Below are 21,025 nucleotides of genomic sequence, written 5' to 3' on the forward strand. Positions count from 1 at the left end.
CATAATCTAATGACATCCGAATCAAGAGCGATAGTATGTCAACAGTTCCTCTTTTACAAAGATATTAATGTTCAGTTTGAATAGACTCATGAGGGGCATGATTCCATCTTTTAGTGTGATGCACATACAGCAACAATATTGAACACTTTAACCTGTGTTACTGTTCATTTTCCCTGCACACACAATATGTTCCACGTCTAATAATGTGATGTGTTTTATTTATCTAGGACATGAAAAAATAATCATCATGCTTTTGCTTTGACTATTTTGAGATTTCCCCATGACCCTTGAAGAAGCAACAGGTGCTTGTTCCTGCGGGAACCTGTGCAAATGACGCAATTGGCCGCCACTTTTGTTTGCAGGTGCCAGAGCAGGACGAAACCTACAAAGAGGACAGTTTTGTGGTGGGAAGCCAAGAGGTGGAGGAGGAGGAAAAGGAGGAAGAGGAGAGCTCTGAGGAAGCCTTGGAGCTGATGCCGGAGGACTTTTGCGTGGACGGGAGGAGGCAATACGCCACACGACGCCGTGTCTTCTTGCACAAAGCCAGAGCAAAAACTGGCACTCTTGCAGGATGTCACGCAAAGCTGAGGAACAAGCGTGGCCGTGTTCTCCGCTTGGTAGATTCAAGCGAGGATGAGGAGCAGGCAGATGTTTCAGAACCCCCAAAGCCCGTCAAGCTTCTGCAGCAACAGAAATCCTCCTCTTCCTCATCTTACACCATCACATCCAAGGTGTCATTGCTCAGCAGGAAAGTGAGGGAAGAACAACAACAACAAGAAAGGTAACATCTGAAAAACTAATCAGTAATATAATAAGAAGGTCACAGGAGACAGGCCAGCACAGTGGAGTAGTGGCTAGAATATCCTTACAGTTGAGAGTTTCCAGGTTTGAATCTGATCTCCATCCTTCCTGTGTGGATTTTTCATGTTCTCCCTGTGCTTGTCCAAACCCAAGGTTGTCTATATGGGCCCTGCGATTGGCTGGTGACTAGTCCAAGGTGGCCTGTCGCCCAAGATCAGCTGGGATAGGCTCCAATTTACCTGCGAACCTAATTGAGGACAACCGCTATAGAAAATTAATGAATTGATCACAAAAGGCAATAAGATCAATGCATTACAACCTGATCTGATGATATATGACAGATTTAAGTCTGAACACATAAAAAAATGTATTCTATATATAGTTTATTACTATGATTGGCGACCAGCCCAGTGTTCCCCGCCTCTTGTCCACTGTCAGCTGGGCTAGGCTTCACCTCACCCGTGACTCTAATGAGAACAAATGCAATAGAAATGAATGGATGACTGATTTATTATTACGATTTTTCCCTGCCTTTTTTTTTGATTGGTAGTTCTGAGCACTTTACCAATCGTTTTAGTCTCTGATTTGTGTGGAGAAACACAACAAGCGATGCAGACTGGGCGGAACAAAATAGTCACGTAGCTGCGGGGAGCATAAACATAAGACGCAAACACAATAATGTGGTATGACCTCATGTACTTGATCTTCATGTGTTAAGTATTCCACACTTTAATACATCTGATAGACTGTTTACTTGCTTTGGTAGGTGCTGCTGTCTTGCTTGGCAACAAAGTTTTTAATGGAATCAAAAAAGCTCATAGAGGATTCCCAGAGCCCAATGAACTCATTTAATGCTTGCTTCCTCCTGCAGGTGTCGCCAGAGGATAGAAAATCAACATGCACTTTATGACCACTTGGACTTTGACACATCAGAGTCAGATGATGTAACTAAGAAACAGCCTCAGGTACAGAAAAAAAAACAAATGCTAAAACAAAACAACATCCAATTAGTTCATATTTTCAAAAAATCCTATGATAGGAAATAGTGGAAACTTTCCTGTTTTTTAAACTGTACAGGCAATATTTCAAGTAACATTTGACCTGTCGTACTAGTGTTCAAAGAATTTGACCACTATTAATAATAAAACAAAACAATTCATTTGTATTTTTTAATGATTGTCGACTTGGCCATATTGATCTTAGATTAGATTCCACTTTATTGTCATTACATGTCACAAGTACAAGACAACGAAATGAAATGCAGATTGTGTGTAGTTTTCCACCATCCAGGAGCCTCCATCCACTATCCCAGATCCTGTCGGACCCGGCCCGTCCATTACGGAGAGTCCGGTGTGCATCCTGGTGGACAGTCGCTGCCTCGGCAGCGGCGTGGAACTTGTGACCAGCCTACGCCAGTGTCACGGCGCCATCGTCCACGTGTGCTCGCTGGACGGCAGCTACTTCGTCGTCAGCGCCCGCATGGCCGTGGAGAGGCACGCCCAGTCGGATCTGGCGTCCCTCCAGAACCGCAAGCGGCTGGCGGAGAGAGTCAGCAGCTTGCAGGAGCGCTTCGAGCGCGTTTGTTTCATTGTGGAGAAAGACAGAACCAAGCCAGGTCAGTCTTATTATGTCACATCGTCCATCCATTTTCTATCACGCTTTGTTCTCAGTAGAGCCTGTCCCAGGTGACTTTGGGCGAGAGGCGGGGTCCACACTGGACTGGTCGCCAGTCAATAGAAGGACACATAGACAAACAACCAGTGCAATCTCCAAATCTCCTATTACACCCCATGAGAAGAAAACTGCACATTTTAGAGTGGCCTTTTTTCTTGGGGTGCCTCAGGCACACCCGTGCAATAATCATGCGGACAAATCAGCATCTTGATATGCCGCACATGTGAAGTGGATGGATTATCTACAGATTTGCGAATACTTGAGAGAAATAGGCCTTTTGTGTATATAGAACAAGTCTTTGAGTTGAACTCATGAAAAATGGGACCAAAAACAAGTGTTGTGTTTATATTTTTATTCAGTGTATGTTCTGGGTCAGTTTTGACCTGAGCCAAGAATAGCATTGTAATAATTATCTATATCAAATTATGAACTACAGATCTTACAGATCCAAATGTATTAATAGCCTGTCTGATGTTAATAAATGAATGATTAATCCTAAATCAATGGTTCAGACAAAAGCGAAACTGTGTTTTTTGTTTCAAACCAAACATCTCTCAAACAATGTGATGCCATATTTTACCCAAGACATAAAGAAAATAATAAAAATGTATACGCTGTTTTATACGTTCACTGTTTCAAGCTTCCCCCATGATCTGTCAAAGACCAACAGATGCACGTAACGTTAAGGGTCAAGCTTAACGACAATATGTGTTCCAGGTGATGCATCCCGTCCCTTCCAGCGCACCCACTGCTATGACAGTACCCTGGTGGCACTGGTGCGGACCGGCGTGCACCTGCTGTGGAGCGACGGCTCCGAGCAGAGCGCCGCCTTGCTGGTCGAGCTGGCGCGACTGGAACGGCGCAAGGGGCAGGCCTTCGCCCCGCCCTCCTCGGAACTGAGCGGCCAGCACGGGCAGCAGGCCCTTCAGCTCTACTTGAGCATCCCTGCCGTCAACTACGTCCACGCGCTTAACATGAGCCGCCACTTCGGATCCGTCGCCCAGCTCATCAACAGGTAAACGTTTAGTGGCTTGAATCAGCACAGTGTTACACTGATAAATTGGGAAAAATGCTGAGAGTGAGAGAGGATTTTCTCCCCCCATTTTCTGTGAAAATTGGAACTAAACCCTGATTTTAGACCAGTATTCATCTGAAAAAAAAAGCCTTTTGTGTACTTAACTTAAGAACGTTGTGTGCACAGCTCAGTTGAAAGCTTGGCGCGTGGAGGCGGCATGAGTAGAGCGAGGGCCGAGGAGCTCTACCACTTCCTACGCTACAATTGCGACGCCTCCCTCATGGAAAACGCAGGAAAGTCGTGCGAGACGGTAACACACACACTCAGAGTCTAATTGCTACTTTTTTTTGTTATGTTAGCACCACGAGCATCATCAGGATATGAGCTCAAACCATTTGCACGACAAACTGACGAACCTCAGTTTGCGTAGCTGTGTAATATGCATACTATTTATTTTATGGAGGTTTTTTTTTTTAATGTTGGAAGCACCTTGTGCTGTTAGGAATTCAAGATGTGGCACTGAAATGTGAATATTTGTCAGAAAGAAAATTATCATGTTTGCAGCCATCAGAATGTAAATCCCAATCAATGTTAAAGAATATTAAAAACTATTATTTGTGTATGCAACTGTATGGTTTGTGTTTTTGACATCCAATTCTATCGTGTGTCATTTATGTTATGGATTACATTATGCACTACTGTTTCATTCTAATTATGTATCATTGCTGTCCAATGAGTTGGAACAGTGGGCGACTGGTTAGCACATCTGCCTCACAGTTCTGAGGACCTGGGTTCAAATCTGGCCTTGCCTGTGTGGAGTTTGCATGTTCTCCCTGTGGCTGTGTGGGTTTTCTCCTGGTACTCCGGTTTCCTCCCACATCCAAAAAACATGCATGGTAGGTAGATTGAAAACTCTAAATTGCCCGTAGGTGTGAATGTGTGTGCGAATGGTTATTTGTTTATATGTGCCCTGCGATTGGTTGGCGACCAGTTCAGAGTGTACACTGCCTCTCGCCCGAAGATAGCTGGGATAGGCTCCAGCACGCCCGTGACCCTAGTGAGGATAAGTGGTACAGAAAATGTAAGGAGATATATAATATACAGACCCTTTCCAAAAGATTTTAATATGATGGAAAAGTTTATTTCCATCATTCCATTAAAAAAGTTAAACTTTCATTTATTGTAGATTCAGGGGCCACAATTTAAACAATTTCAAGTATTTATTTGTTTATTTTTACATATGGGCTTCCAACTCATAAAACCCACGAAATCAGGAATTTAAAAAATTAGAATACTGTGAAGAAATCACCATTTGCTTATGCTTTTGTAGAGAGGAAAAAAAGAAAAATTAGGGTCACATTAAATCAATCAAAATATGCTACTTTCAAAACGATACGTTAATCTTTAATACTTGGTTGAGAATCCCTTTGCTTAATCACGGCCTCGATGCACCGTGGCATTAAGGCAATCAGCCTGTGGCATTGTCTGGGAGTTATGGAAGCCCAGATTTCCTCTATGCTCAGTTTATTTATTTTTTAGTTTTGGGTCTGGTGCCCCTCATTTTCTTCTTGATATAATACCCCATAGATTTCAATGGGGTTTAGATCCAGGAAGTTGGCTGGCTAGTCAAGCACTGTGATGACATGGGCATCAAACCAGGCTTTGGATTCAAATATAGTGTACACGCGGCGACGCGGAGTAAATGTCTTTTGCGGAGCTGATCAATGACGTCATTGATCAAATGGCTGCAATAGAACAGAGTGAAAAATTTAAGGGGCCTGAATACTTTCCGTACCCACTGTATATGTATGTATGTAGGTGTGTGTATATATTATATACTCTAATATGTTAACATTTTCCAAATATACCACTTAGTTCTTTAATCATATTACCTTAGAATACCTAAAAAAAAAATGATTAGCTTGAACCTTGAACCAGAAATCATTAAAAAAATATATACTCAATTCACCCAAAAAATGAAGAGGTCTGTTTTTGCCAAATATTTACTGCAATTATGACTTTACTTAGCTGTGTTAGCTTAGGTTAATGATACACTACGACATATGCCGACTTAGGTCCAAACATGGATAACGTCGCAACTTGAGAAATGGAACGTCGTAAACAGAGGAGCCTCTGTTCTGGCTCCCAATTGTTTTTATTTTTACATTTTCCCACCAGATGGGGCTGTTTGCCTACTCAAAGCAAACGTTCACATTTCACACCTTTTACTGTTTTCTACCAGGTTGCCTCGCTTGTCGCTACTATGTATCTACGTCGCTGTCTAAATCAGTCTATTTAATCTCTCTAAATGGAACTTATCATAAACCGGGGAACCCCCGTAATAACACAATTTCACGTATACAGTAAATACTGCTTTAACCATAATGATCAATTGTTCCATTTTATAATAGTCGTACAACTATAACCACCAAAAAAAGTACAAATCAGCAGCATCAAGTGAAAAATCAACAACAGCAGCTGTTACTTTCTCGGCATCTACATGTTGCCTTGCAGCAGGGTAGGACTAATTTATTGCAATATCATCTGTGTATATTATGCAGTGGTGCCTTGAGATATGAGTTCCTTAAATTGCTTGTTTTTCACTATATGAGCCATTGCTGGGCCCACTTTTCATATTGATGCGAGCAAAAATATGCATTTCAGAACCCCACTGTTAGAAGTGGGCAGCAAAACCTCCCTCCATTAGGCCACAATCAATTCACATAGACTTCCTTGCAGTGGAAGGACAATACCAATTGATGGCGGTAATGCACTATTAGGCTGGTATGCCAAATGCCAATAAACCCCACAGAAGAACAATGCATTAGGTACAGTTGTGTTTTGTACTTACATTTTCCATGTTTCCAGGTTATGTGGACAGTAAATATTGTGTTTCTATACAGTGCAATACTGTTGAGTGCAATTTTATTCTGAAAAAGCACATTAACAAATGATGTTGGTGTTTTATTAGGGGCTGGAACGGATTAAGTGCATTTTCATTGGTTTCAATAAAGAAAGATGATTTGAGGTGAGTGTTCTGAGATACGAGCATGGTCACAGAATGAATTTAACTCTTATTTCAAGGCACCGCTATATACACACATACATACACACACACACACACCATATGTAACCTCTTGATGACTCAAACTACCTTAAACAAAAAAGCCATTTGACAAGAAATGGTGTGCCTTTTACTGGCACTCAATTAAATCGATGACAGCATTTTAGCACAATTGACATTGTAACAAAATATGGAATCAAAGGGGGCATAAATAATCGAGTGGGAGAGGAGTAGAAAAATAAGTAAATTGCATAGAGATGTGCTTAATTTAACACAGGCACACTGCTTTTATACATGCTTTGCAATCATTTGGATCCAACTATTATACAATATCTTAATTTATTTTATTTTTTTTTAAACATTCAAGACCACCGTTACACATTCTCTGCATCGGCCATTTTGCTTAAAATTTACATTGCAGCGGGACGGTGATGGTCTAGCACGGTCGGTGGAACCTCCAAAGTGCAACAAACCCTAGACTTCAGCTCAGGCAGCATCTGAACTGAAAACCGTGTTTTATTTTGTCTGCTTTTTCTTTGGATTTTCTGTGATGAGTGATGAAAAAAGTGACAACCGCAGAACATAAAATGGACCTTACTGTCATAGGAAAGTCTTGCTCAGTATACTATGACTGATACAATTAATTAAATATCAATTTCATACACCAAATTGACAGTTTTAAATAAAGCAATGCCACTTAGTGACAGTATTGCTCTAAAACCTTGCGTTATGTGTGCAAATATAATTTTTTTTTTTTTTTTTTTAAATAGCAGTTTGCACCTAAAACTTATTTCACTTTTTGGGAACTCAACCAGCGTCACTGAGTGGACTGTGTTGGACTTTGGAAGTTCCACTGTCATAACCTGGAGGATCTATATAAAGAAATACTGTACACCGACAATGACACAGCTGTAAGCTAAGGAAAACAAATGTAATATTTACATGTATGTACAGTATGTTTGTAACCATCAGAGGTGGGAGTCTGGAGTCTTAAAGTTTTCTGTTACTGTAGCAAAAAAATAAGGCAAGTCAAGTCCCCACTGAATTTCAAGCAATTTAGGAAAGACATAAGTCAGGTCGTACAAGCTTACTCACACACACGAGCCACATTGCACTGAATATCTGGGCTCCTGTTAGTTAGCTGCACCAACAGATTAACAATCAGGTTGTTTTTTTGTTTGTTTTTTTGGTTCCAAAATCAGTCTCCGTTTTGTCTATCACTATTTTATTCTCAATTACACGCATAACAGATAGAAAATGTTGTTCATGTTTGACCAGCTAAACTGTGAAGTTAGCTTTCCTGTCTTTGTGGGTTTTTGAGTGACTGTGATGGATAAAGTTAGATGTTGTTTCCTCTGAGTTGCTAACCTTCCATGTTGACACTCTTTTTCCCAATTTTAGCAAACACATAATCCTTGAATCCAAATGTAATAATCTTCAATGCTCCCTCCGTGAGATTTGCTTTATGAGGTGGCCTCTGCACTATGCGTCCGCGCATACTGGTGGATTGACACGTTCGCTCACACTACACCCCCAAAAAATATTTTCTTTCAAAAACAACAAATGGCACACTACACTACTCACAACAAATTGGGAATATTTGGCTTCTGTGTGAAATTTAAAGATGAACCTAAAACGCATTAAAACCTTTACAGGTGATCGCCTCTAAACTTTTGAATGCACATCTAACAGCTCAGTACTTCTGTTTTGGGACGACTTTCTGTTCTCTAACAAGATGCTTAACGGCTAAATTCACAACATGAATGAAGCAAATTTCCTGGTTCAATTAGAATTGGTGTTTAAACAGTCCTCTTCATCATGCTGTTCACGACGCCTAACAAATGCTCAGCAGTACTTCTTCCCCATCACAAGGCTTCAAACGGGATGTTTTCAGATAGAAGTGGCCACTAAGTTTCGAGTGTCACACAGTGTCATCAGCAGAAATTTAGAGCTACTGGACGAGTCACAGAAAGGCACAGAACCGCATGTCCTTAATATGTTGCCGTTCGTCTCCTTGTTAAAGAACAAAGTTGTGTGAAAAGTACAGAAACATTGAACAGTTGGACAAGTACATTCAAAAGTTTAGAGAAGATAAAGTTTTTAGGGCATTTTAGGTTCATCCTGAAATTTCACCCAAAACCAAGTGCGTCAATCACTACTAGAATAAAACATCATTTGTCAAATCTTCGTGTCCGAATAAACTCATCTCAATGCACGTTGAAGCTTCCCAATAGAGTTTAGCTTAGCTTGCTAACAAAGAGACATTTGTTATCAGTCTGTCGTGAGTAGCATATCTTGAAATTGGTGATTTTCAAATGTCATGTATTTCAAGTCAAAGTCGAGTCTTTCGTAAGTCCGTAGACCTAAAATTGGAAACTTAGGTTTCACTCGAGTCCCCCAACTTAGGTAACCATTAGGGTAAATTGATAAAAGTGTAGTGTGGAACTTGGGGGGAGTAAGCTGGTAGTTTGACACCATAAAATAAGTCTAATTGAAGATATGCGTTGCAACAGATGAGGCGCCGCAGCCTTTGAACACGTTACTGTGCATTACAGTAACTCCTGTAACCACGTTGGCTCTATTCTTTAATGAGCATAAAAAAATGAAGTATATAAAAAAAGAGGATATGTACAAGTGCCATTTCATCTCACTATATAATTATTAAATACTACGCCTGTGTGATTTGTACCTACAATCACTTTTCTGCTTGGCGCGGCTGAGCTCAGATGCTGGTGGCTTGAGCCTGAGGCTGCAGCGGCTGCATGGGTACGGCCTGCGGCTCTGGGCCCTTCAGGACGCATTCGTCATCCTTTCGCATGTACAGCAGGAAGAGAGTCACGGTGGCGAAGGTGGTGGCGTTGACCGGAAACGCCCGAAGCAGCGTGGAGGTGAGGCCACGCGTGAACACCCTCCAGCCCTCTTTGCGCACGCTCTGCCGCACGCAGTCAACGATGCCACCGTAGCGGTGTACGCCGCCCACGCCGTCCGCCTGCAGTCGGGACTTGATGACATCCACGGGGTAGGTGGAGAGCCAGGAGGCGATGCCGGACATGCCGCCGGCGAACAGCAGCTTGGGGATCAGATAGGGGTCCTCCGGCTCACAGCCCAGGTGGCGCGTCAGCACGTCGTACGCCAGGAAGTAGACGCCGAAGCCTGGGGTCTCGCGAAGGAGCGTCGTCACCATGCCGCGGTTGATGCCCCGGATGCCTTCCTTGTTGTAGATCCTCACAAGGCAGTCCAGAGAGTTCTTGTACATCTTCCTCTTGGACTTCTTTTCTCCCGTGCCTTGCATCTGCATGCGGGTCTTGGCCAGCTCCATTGGACAGCAGATGACACACTGGATGGCACCCGCCGAGGCACCTGCCAGGAACTGGTTGAGCGGTGTGTCGCGACCCAGCTTGCGCATGGCGTTGCCCTGCACGCCGAACACGATGGCGTTGATGAAGGTCAGGCCCATCATTGGAGAGCCCAGGCCTTTGTATAGACCCAACGTCTACGGAACAATGGCAGTGCGTTGACATTCAAGGCTGTCTCAACCTGGTAAGAACATCTATGCACCACCTTTAAAAAAGATTCTTAGCTCTCCAAGTATTACCACCATGACCAACATTAAAACATAAAACATATTCCTAAAAAGTATATTTAATATTGTAAGCCACTGTAACGTTATGTAGTTTAAACAGTAGCCCTGTGCTTAAATGAAGGGGAAAAAATAACTACTCAAAATCATGAATTTAAATGTGTTGCACATAAGTTACATAAAAATTGTACCTAAATTGTATAGGTCTACATTTTACCATTTCTAACAGGAATAAGGACTTTGAAACCAACTTCACTGTTTTATTACCAATAATATATATTTTTTTTGATCAGGAATGCATTAAAATAACCATCGTTTGACATAGAAATCGAGCGTTATTATTTTTTCCACTAAGTCAAAGTTATGGATCTCAAAGGAGTGAGGGTGTTAGTCGCATGTACATAAGTACTTCTGGTGCCTTTTTTCCAAAATCACATCATCTGTAAGCCATTTATATTTAAGGGTAATGTTGTAAGATGAGTTTAAAAGTAAATGATCCGGTCCCTATCCCCATTGCATAGCGAGCAATTGCTGTACTAACCATTACACAAACAATTTTAGTCATTTCCAATGCCATTCATAGAGTGCTGTCTAATGTATTTGTTTTTAAATCCCCATAGTGGATCCAAAAGTCCCTCCTGAGTCGTGACTTGAGATGATATTAACGTTAACGTAGTCAAATGTATACGTGCTGAGCAGACTCCACGTGTAGCTTTGACCTTAGCCTGACGTCCAAAGCTTAATTTAGCCCTCTAAGGAATGAGGTTCCAGCAGTGCTGGGAGAGGAGACATTTCCGCCCCTTTTAACCTCAACGCCACCACTGGTTGTCTCCAACGTGCTTGGCTGACGTGGCTCGTGACATTGTAACCAGACTCCTTAATTAGCAGTGCGGTTGGACTGGGAAGCAAAGTCGAGGGCTTGAATTAAATATTTCGAGTCAAGCTTACCGACTCCTGGCGTACAATGGACTGGAAGCAGTGATATGTGCCACGGTAGAGAGGCTTGTCCGCATTTTGAACCTGAAGACGCACCTGAGGACCGACAGACTTGTGTTAGCATCATGATCATGATGTCACAACATGACAATGTAAAACTGCTAAAGGGAAAACAAGCAGGCAATCAGAGTAAAAAACAAAAATGCATATGTGCAAAGTTAGGATTTATTGTGTGTGTGTGTTTTTGTTTTTTTACAAGTCGTGTACAGCTCAAGACAGGATAAAGGCCAGGGGTGTCCAAACTGCGGCCTGGGAGGTATTGGGCTGGAGCTATCGAATATTTTTCGAATCGAGTAGTCTACCGATTACTGAACTCATTAATTGAGTAAACAAATTGATAATGGATTTTGCATTATCAACCAACAACAAGTTCCTGTGAGGTGCAGGTATGACTTTTGTCTTCTTGAGGTTACCATCCTCATGTTCTACTGTAGTATCTGTGACTAAGTGCGTATCAATTTAAAAGGTGGGGCCTGGCTTGGTAAGTGACGTGGGTGTCAGCGAATGAGTGTTAACTGGGCTGGCTGTTAACTGGCTAACCCACATGTTGCAAACTCAAGGCCCGGGGGCCAGATCCGGCCTGCCATATAATTTCATGAGGCCCACGTAAGAAATCATGTGCGTCTACTTCATGTTCTTAGGGACCAACATTTTAAATTGTCTTCACTTTTAATAAGACTGAGAAATGGCAAGCATTTTAAAATAAGAAAGTTAGCAGTGACACGGGCGTTTGAACCATTTTCAATTGTACAAAAACCAAGCGGATGTACAAAAACTGGGACAAAATTTTGGCCGAAAAAATTTCAAAATTAATCAAGAAAACAAGGGCATACAAAAACCGAGGTTACACTGTATATGAAATGATGAGGAGAGTATACACTTACACGGTTCCACATTTATAACAGCCCACTGATTGAAACCATAACTACAATGTGGCCCGCAACAAAAATGAGTTTGACACGCCTGGGGTAACCCATTAGCTCGACTGGGTGCTGAGTGACACTGGCGTGAGTTGTGGCCATGAGTAGCTCATGTTTAAATGCGTTCATTACGTGTTTGTTTTCTTGCGGTATGTTCAATAAAGCGATTGAAAGTACACCTGCAGCAATGATCTCTAACTTTTTCACTCTTTCCTCCTGGCTCACTGCCATCATGCCAACTCATTTCTACATGCAGTTGTGCGTGAGATTGCAGTAACATGAGTGCATGTGGATAAATGATCCCTGTGAAGCTTTGAGGTAGAGATTTTGCTTCGACCTTTTTTTGTAATTCAATTACTGGATTAATTGTTGCAGCCCTACATTTAACAGTCCGGAACGCTATTAAAAAAAACAAACAAAAAAAAAAAAGCGTAGTGGGGGAGGTTGGTGTTAAAGTGTATATGTTGAAAAAGCTGAGGGGGTTGTGAAACACCATCCCCCATGAGTGTGACACACCTGATCACTACTACTACTATTTAGTTTAGTTTTATATAAAGATTTTCTACATATGCAAAGCTGCATAGAAACTATTTACAAGTAAAATAGTAACAACTTTTCTCTTCATAACACGCTTGGTGAATAAAGTTAATCCAGCTTCAGAAGCAAAAACGGTTTTAATCCACTTTCTGCTCCACGTTAAAGTCCGATTTGTGAACATATCACATGAATGATACTCAAATAAACTTTACTTTTATTTTGGTTCTGAATGTGGGCCACCTCAAAATCCTTAACTATTTGGCTTATCTTTAACCGAAAGTTGTGATGTAGAAGTTTTTAAAAAACAACTACAATATTCTGTAAATAAAAACAATATAACATTGCTTGATGGATTGATTTCAACGCATTTAATGAATTAAAGTTGAAGAATGCCTAAGTGGCCCTTTCTGCATCCTTCCATTTTTCTGCATGCGGCCCTCGGAGGAAAACGTTTGGACACCCCTGACAGAGAGGGCGAGAAAGAAAGACCTGGACTTTACTTACTAGGTCCCAATTCCGTCGAGAGGTTGTTTATTTCTCTCTCTCATCTACAACACAGTGACACTGTTGCTGTTAAAGACAGCCCCCACCCTCCTCCTCTTCCAGCACATCGCCAAGCATAAATATTCACAGCAAAATACACAAGAGCCAAACACCAAGCACGCAGACACTGCCCATTCATCCAGCCACATCAAATAAATGTAAATATGTACTGCAAGTGTTTCTGCATCCTGACGCTGGCCTTGTAGCAACACTACTTCCCGGAGTGCACACAAAATGGTGTCACGAAAACACAACTTGTAAACTATGCAGGTTTAACTTGTACAGTGAGTGAACCCCTGCATATTTGCAGTTCTTCATTTATGCCCTATTCGTTTTTTTCTTTGGGCTAACCCATCTTCTGTTAATCACTGAAGAACTCACCTATTTGCAGATTTTTGGGTGAAACTATCCTCTGCAAAACTCACATTCGCCATTTTTGTGCTCAGGCCAAAGCCATGTCTAATATAAAATATTGCTTTGGTGCCAAGTAAAAATGATGCAGTAATGAGAGGAGCTTCACATAGTCAAGCCATTGCCTTGTCTAATAGATAAAAGTGCATTGCTGCCATACTGTGGAATCTATATCCAATTACAAAACTTTTTGGATGGCATCACTTACTTGCTGTTTTTTTCCATTGGGAGCAGGGTTCAATCCCTATTGGGGAGCTCTGTACAACAAACTAATGTCCCACCACAGCATCTGATGGTACTTTTTCTTCAAAGCTGCTTCAAACCTAAATTTAGAGTGGGACCTCCAAAGTAAAACATTCCAAAATTTGTAAGGGAAACAATATTCAGGGAAAGGTATGCCTCAAAAGTCAAAGAAAACAAACAAAAAGGATCAACTTCACATTTTTATTCCTTGGCTTTTTTGATGTCACAAGAGAGTGGTACCAGTGATGGCAAAGGCAAAAAGTGTTATGATAACCACAGAAACAGAAATGATACTTAATGCGACATGGTACAGTAATTCAATACGAGCAATAATTAATTGTCAATTACATACACTAGTTAATTCGACCAAGATTTATTTTAGCCTAATTTAGTTTTCTTACACAGTGGCCAGTTTGTCTTAAAACATTACCTGCGCAGTTGATGGTGACAGTTTGAGCCAGGAATAGATTAACACAATTTGCATTATTTCCTATGGGTCCGAAAAAGAAACAAAGTTTGAGCAGCGTCTAGGTGTCTGACTTTAAAAGTTCCACTGTAACATAATATTAAAAAGCCATTTTTATCCATTACTGCTTATTAATATGAGCATTGTTAATTTAACTGATTCATAAACTGGGGTGGAAACAGGACAGAAGGCTACTTACTGTATGTTTAAATTGGGTTAGATGATATGGCCTTTAAATAGAACCTGATGTTTTTTTCACAAAAATCCCATTTCTTTTTAAATTCTTAATATAGTGACCAAATCACAAAATTGGCAACACTGACTGCGACTCCTGTAAACTAGCTCCTCTCTGCTGCAGGCGACTGAACTGGAGAATGGCAAATAACTTGCAGTCAGTGATTCACACCCAGCAAATGACCCTCGCACATACCAACTTGGTGCAACAGAAAAACTGTGACCCCTGGTGTTCTTATCAGGGAAAAAACATTGTGAACATAACATTGTTATTATTTTTTTATAGTGCCACAAATGTGGTGCAATTTTCAAGAAAGAAACGGATTGCCCTGCCTGTTGTAGCTCGGTATATTATAACAAAAAGAGAAGAAATGGGTGAGAAATAAAGGAGAGTGTGTGGACATTTGAGAAGCTGTTGTACGTTCTGTATTGGTACAGCTTGGAAGTGGTCGGCTGGATCTCGCTTCGTATGCAGAAAAATGTTTTGTTGCGAAAGCTAATATGATGCGACATGAAGTTTTTGATAGGCCGTTAGCCTAAATCTGCGACGTTGCGATGCCGTTCTTCTGCAATTCATATTTGTCGAATTGCAGCAAACGTAGTTGCCTACGGTCGGGCACTCATGAAAAGTAGTTTCTGAACCCTGTACGCCAGTTCAGCTATGTTCGGCCACCTTGTGTGCACCTCAGTGATTGCAATGCACATTGGCGGGGATGCTCTTTGAACTACGGTAGCCACAAAAAAATCAACAAACAAACACCAATGAAGCAACACAAATATTTAATCGCCCAGCCCTATGCTTAAGTTTACTTAATTTCCTTCCAAAAGCGCCCTGGCTACTTCCTTGCTACAGGAAAAGGGGCAGTAGATAAACAACCACAATGTATCTTCTTCACCATTTACTCAAGACAATCTGTGTGTTTCTGAAGATGTACATAGAAATCATTTTACAAAACATACATTTAAGTTGGTTTAGGTTGTAGGTGCATATAATTACATTTTGAGGTACAGGAAGTCCTCGATTTACAAACGAGTTCCGTTCCTACGCTGGCGCTGTAACACGATTTTCTGCGTAAGTCGGATTTCACTGTTAAAGTCGAAATTTACTTTGGTTACAGGTATTGTCCCACGTGATTGTGACAGCAAGCTCAGTGTGTGTGGGCGTCTGCGTCGATGTGTGAGTGAGACGGGACTGCGCAGGCGTCGTTCGATGGGACTGCGAAGGAGGAAGGAGTGCGTGCCGGTGCGAGTGTGTACAGTGGCAAGTGTAGTGAAGGCGACCGGGGAAGAGTAGCGATTAGCGGAGGACCCGTTGACGTTGAATGTGCAGAGGAGCTAATAAAGCCGTTAAAGCAGCAAATCGGTGCTTCGTGCCTTTATTGTTGCCGCCACCCAGCTCAGCTGTGCAACGAGAGAAGGGAGTTAACCCCTGTGTCTCCCAACCACGGTCAGGTGACCGTAGCAGGAAAGGTTAACACTTCGTATAAAGAAACTAAAATACATTAAAATAAAAAAATAAGATGCTGTACTTACCATTACTGCTGAGAGTGTGAAAAAAGGAGGGTGAAAAATGCAAAGATACTCCCGCCACACAAACACAGACAAGCACTATGCACTAGCTAAGCAGAAACACTATGGCGCTGGGGACAAAATGGCGGACGAGGCACGGTCGTCGTAAAGTCGAAACGTCCGAGGTCGAGTGCGTCGTAATTCAAGGACGTCCTGTATTTAGATTCACATTGGTGTGTACACATGACAGACCAGGCTTGAAGCATAATTCGGCATCACGCTACGGATGACACACCCACCTTCACTGTGTCGAACGGATGTCCAACCAAAACACCAGCAGCACCTGGAAACACAATTTAAAAAAACACAATTCAGTAGAATTCATTTTTAGTACCCATCAATGTTTAATTGTAATACATGGAAGGAAGCGTTTGCGTTGGTACCTGTCAATATACGGAATTTGCCACAATTTAAGAATTTTGTTTAAAAAAAATAGTTCACTTTGATTTCACTTTGCCGTGTTGAGCAAATATGAACACTTCTGTTTACTTTAAACTATTCTAACCCAATGCATACACACTTCTGTTAACCTCAGCTAACACAGTAGCAATCATGATACCCGATAGAAAACACCAACTTTAAATTGGAGGAAAACAAGTTGGTGAAGCAGATGTAAAAGTAGTATTAGGGCCACACTGATGTGGACAAAAAAAAACCAAGCAAAACTAAAAATGCAATCACAAAAAACTTTATTCGTGTAACAGAAATGACTTTTTTTTTTCCAGTGGGGCCCTTATACTTTATGGCCTTTTTTACGTTATGTCATGTTTTAAATATTTTTTTTAATTATGAAAAACTCAAATAAAGGAATATAATGTGGAATGAGAATTGTAGCAGTATTACAGGAAAAAAAGTTGGAATGTACAACCCAAATTCCAATGAAGTTGGGATGTTGTGTTAAACAAATAAAAACAGAATACAATGATTTGCAAATCATGTTCAACCTATATTTAATTGAATACACTACAAAGAAAATATATTTAATGTTCAAACTGATAAACATGATTGTTTTTGGCAAATAATCATGAACCTAGAATTTTATGGCTGTAACATGTTCCAAAAAAGCTGCGACAAGGTCATGTTTACCACTGTGTTACATCACCTTTTCTTTTAACAACATTCAATAAACGTTTGGGAACTGAGGACACTAATTGTTGAAGCTTTGTAGGTGGAATTCTTTCCCATTCTTGCTTGATGTACAGCTTCAGCTGTTCAACAGTCCGGGGTCTACGTTGTCGTATTTTACGCTTTGTAATGCGCCACACATTTTCAATGGGAGACAGGTCTGGACTGCAGGCAGGCTAGTCTAGTACCCGCACTCTTTTACTACGAAGCCACGCTGTTGTAACACGTGCAGAATGTGGTTTGGCATTGTCTTGCTGAAATAAGCAGGGGCGTCCATTAAAAAGGCGTTACTTGGGTGGCAGCATATGTTTCTCCAAAACCTGTATGTACCTTTCAGCATTAATGGTGCCTTCACAAATGTGTAAATTACCCATGCCATTGGCACTAATACAGCCCCATACCATCACAGATACTGGCTTTTGAACGTTGCATCCATAACAGTCCAGATGGTTCTTTTCCTCTTTGGCCCGGAGGACACGACATCCACAATTTCCAAAAACAATTTGAAATGTGGACTCGTCGGACCACAGAACTCTTTTCCGCTTTGCATCAGTCCATCTTAGATGACCTCGGGCCCAGAGAAGCCGGCGGCGTTCCTGTGGTGTTGTTGATAAATGGCTCTTGCTTTGCATAGTAGAGTTTCAAGTTGCACTTACAGATGTAGTGCAGAACTGTATTTACTGACATTGGTTTTCTGAAGTGTTCCTGAGCCCATGTGGTGATATCCTTTACACATTGATGTCGGTTTTTGATGCAGTGCCGCCTGAGGGATCGAAGGTCACGGGCATTCAATGTTGGTTTTCGGCCTTGCCGCTTACATGCAGTGATTTCTCTAGATTCTCTGAACCTTTTGATGATGATATGGACCGTAGAAGATGAAATCCCTAAATTCCTTGCAATTGTACGTTGAGGAACATTTTCTTTAAACTGTTCGACTATTTTACCTCACTCCATCTTTGCTTGTAAATGACTGAGCAATTCAGGGAAGCTCCTTTTATACCCAATCATGGCACCCACCTGTTCCCAATTAGCCTGTTCACCTGTGGGATGTTCCAAACAAGTGTTTGATGAGCATTCCTCAACTTTCTCAGTCTTTTTTGCCACCTGTCCCAGCTTTTTTGGAACGTGTTGCAGCCATAAAATTCCAAGTTAATGATTATTTGCTAAAACAATCAAGTTTATCAGTTTGAACATTAAATATCTTGTCTTTGTCATGTATTCAATTAAATATAGATTGAACATGATTTGCAAATTATTGTATTCTGTTTTTATGTTTAACACAACGTCCCAACTTCATTGGAATTGGGGTTGTAAATTATTAAGACCAAACCAACTCTAGTGAGTTTATCGGGAAATCCTGCTACTGGAATTTGAGAAGATCCGTCCTTGGGCAGAGACAAAACAGTTGACAACATTCCCAGTGTGATTAGCATGGGAACTGAGCTTCGAGCGGGTTTATTGAGGTTCTCAACTACCAAGTGAACACAAAGGTTGGGTCAGTGTCGACTAAAACAAGTCCAACAAATGTCAGAAATCCTGTAAGTGGAATTTTCGTGACGGGAATCACAGCCAATCATTGATGTCAATAGATGTCTCTCGGCTGGCCGGGGCACCTCTCGGGTTTCCTCCCCCTGAAGAGCTGGACCAAGTGGCTGGGTAGAGGGAAGTCTGCACTTTTCTGCTTAGGTTACTGCCCCCGTAACCCGGATAAGCAGAAAAAATGTGGATGGTTGGATGGATATTTTACCAAGCCTCTATAATAATTTAATTATCCATCAGTCAATTTTCTATAGCGCTTGTTGTTGTGTACTTAAGTACAAATACTGTAATGAGAGAGAGAAGAATTCACACCAGTAAAAAAAATAAATAAAAAGTACAAACCTCAAAATGTAATTAACTAAAAAAGTTAAAAAAAAAAAAAATTGTTAATTATATACAATACTTTTTCTGATTAAAAAAAAAATACTTCACAGCATACAAAATAGTTTTCCTCTTTTAATGACTTGCATAGTGCTCATACTGTTAAGAAAAATTCAATCTCTGGACATGTCATCAAAACAATGTATTCCCATAGCTTTGCCAACATTGAGAGCCGTACAAAAAAAAAAAAGGTAAATTACTAAATGAGAAGTGTAAAAATACACCTTTTTCATGTTAAATAATTTTTGAATGCCAGAAGCTGGTGGTTTGTAGGTTAGCACAAGACAACGTATTACCCAAGAATCATTCTAGTAGCCGACAAGTCAAACAATTAGGTCATGGATGAGTAGTACCATGTTTTTATCTCTCTCTCTTTTGAATCATCATCATTAACGGTCCATCGTACACGTTCCAGCTTGTAAGGACCCATGATAACAATAGCGGTTGACTTTACCTCTCTGTTTACATTTTTTTTTTTTTTTTTTTTTTTTTTATACATTAAGTCATCTTCAGCAGTTGAAAAAAGTAACAAGCCTATTTTTGACAAACTGAGGAGAAAGTACAGATTCATGAAATCTCCGCTATATGTGGGGGATAGGGGCTGAGCCTGCCGCAAATAGCATAAATCTGAGAGTAAATGACACCCCTTAAAAATATACGGTCCTGTAATTGCCTATAGATGCCACAACATAACAGCAAAGGATTACTTGACTATGAAACTCCTCAATTCACTTTAACAGTTCCGTGGCACATAGCCACAAATGGCCATTGCTTTAACCTCAGCACAAAAAAAAACAGCAAATGGGTGAGTTTCCCCCCCCCTAAAACAAAGAGAATAACCCCCCCCCCAAAAAAAAAAATAAGTAAAATAAAAATCAGTAAAACGCGAATATGCAGGGGTTCCACTTTTTTTTTTTATGCAGGGGTTCGATTTGCAAAGGTTGGGATTAAAAGTCGTCAGAAAAATAAATACTCAAAACTAAATACCTGAAAAATCTACTTGAGTACATAAACTAAGTAGCTGTACTTTATTACTTCCCACCACCGCTTGACACACATTATTGACTAAAAAAATAATAATTAGGTAACGCTACAATAAAATAAAATACAACAAATAAGGATGTAATAAATCTGAGGAGCCATTCCCGTTGAGTGACAGTCTTGGAATGTAACTTGAGGAGTCCTTTGACTAACGTAGATTTCTACGAATTACTCTCACGAGTAATTTGAGCTGGTATTATTATTACTATTATTGCTTAATAACGTCTCTTAAGGCGTGAGAAGAAAATTTGATTGTCGGTGTTAGGCAAAGCACGCACGGTTAGCATAAATCTGTTATCCTGCCTCGCGTGGCAGGCTAGCGGCAGTGGCAAGGTTTGGCTAGCCGCCCGCCCGCACCCGCATAGCGCCTCTTTCTTGCTTTCTTACCTCCCACGCAGCCCGCGGCGAAGTCGAGTGCCATTCCCTCGAAGGTGCAACTTTTTCAATTTGTCACGTTAAGTCGACGTTAAAGCTACTGCACAACTTTTACTTTTGCTACGAACCGTGTTTCCGGCTGAACTTGAGCGATTGACAGACGGATAGCCCCCCCCCTCCTCCGGCTCAGCTAGCACTGTCCCCTTCTTGGTGATACTGGAGCTACGCTAGAGGGGAGGGGAAAAAAATAAATGTCGATGGTGGAAACGTGGACTAAACGTTTTAGTTTGCGGTCCGCTTTCTATTTCTGTGCCTCAAGGGGAGGGGGAGGCGGACGCCGGGGGTGCAAACGCCGACGCGTGTTTGCCCTTTTTAAGGCGGTCCAATCGTGTGTCCGGGAGCAAGGCAACTCCCCTGGTCAGCACCGGCCGCCCCTCGGTGGCATTGGCTGCGGGCGGCGAGCAGCGTCCGCCTGGCTTCGAATAGGAAGCGCCGGCCTAGAATCAACATT

The 21,025-nt window shown here is 41.3% G+C and overlaps 2 protein-coding genes across 7 annotated transcripts in view; one reads left to right on the forward strand and one right to left on the reverse strand.

Annotated features, from left to right (window-relative positions):
* fancm (FA complementation group M) overlaps nucleotides 1–3,948 on the forward strand; it is a 46,198-nt gene extending 42,250 nt beyond the window's left edge. The window contains exons 20-24 of one of the 2 annotated variants that reach the window (XM_061696862.1): nucleotides 363–781; nucleotides 1,673–1,766; nucleotides 2,077–2,416; nucleotides 3,193–3,490; nucleotides 3,677–3,948. In XM_061696862.1, coding sequence (XP_061552846.1) covers nucleotides 363–781; nucleotides 1,673–1,766; nucleotides 2,077–2,416; nucleotides 3,193–3,490; nucleotides 3,677–3,824 — 1,299 coding nt within the window. In that variant the 3' untranslated portion in view covers nucleotides 3,825–3,948. Of the gene's footprint in view, nucleotides 1–362; nucleotides 1,564–1,672; nucleotides 1,767–2,076; nucleotides 2,417–3,192; nucleotides 3,491–3,676 lie in introns of those variants that run through there. The other variant, XR_009769821.1, reaches the window with a different exon arrangement.
* Nucleotides 3,949–5,576: 1,628 nt separating this feature from the next.
* On the reverse strand, nucleotides 5,577–20,941 carry LOC133412806 (mitochondrial basic amino acids transporter). Of its 5 annotated transcripts, none has more exons than XM_061696460.1 (4): nucleotides 20,527–20,941; nucleotides 16,293–16,336; nucleotides 11,083–11,166; nucleotides 5,577–10,047 (listed from the first exon to the last, which is right to left on the reverse strand). In XM_061696460.1, exons 1-4 carry the CDS (start codon nucleotides 20,558–20,560, stop codon nucleotides 9,277–9,279), a joined length of 933 nt encoding a protein of 310 aa, XP_061552444.1. In that variant the 5' UTR covers nucleotides 20,561–20,941; the 3' UTR covers nucleotides 5,577–9,276. The 5 variants fall into 5 exon arrangements, with proteins under 5 accessions (XP_061552444.1, XP_061552447.1, XP_061552449.1 ...); XM_061696463.1 differs by having other exon boundaries at nucleotides 13,092–16,336; XM_061696465.1 differs by lacking the exon at nucleotides 20,527–20,941 and adding an exon at nucleotides 13,092–13,135.
* Between the last annotated feature and the right edge of the window lie 84 nt (nucleotides 20,942–21,025).

This window comes from Phycodurus eques, chromosome 14 (genome assembly GCF_024500275.1).
Source record: "Phycodurus eques isolate BA_2022a chromosome 14, UOR_Pequ_1.1, whole genome shotgun sequence".
In the NCBI taxonomy this organism is placed as follows: Eukaryota; Metazoa; Chordata; class Actinopteri; order Syngnathiformes; family Syngnathidae; genus Phycodurus; species Phycodurus eques.

What these genes read in the sequence shown, in the direction of transcription:
- LOC133412806 (XM_061696460.1), bottom strand. Translation starts at nt 20,560, where the DNA reads ATGGCACTCGACTTCGCCGCGGGCTGCGTGGGAG. An exon ending in CGCCGCGGGCTGCGTGGGAG is followed by an intron (nt 16,337 to 20,526) that starts GTAAGAAAGCAA and finishes TTGTGTTTCCAG; the next exon opens with GTGCTGCTGGTGTTTTGGTT. An exon ending in CCATTGTACGCCAGGAGTCG is followed by an intron (nt 10,048 to 11,082) that starts GTAAGCTTGACT and finishes ATTGTTCCGTAG; the next exon opens with ACGTTGGGTCTATACAAAGG.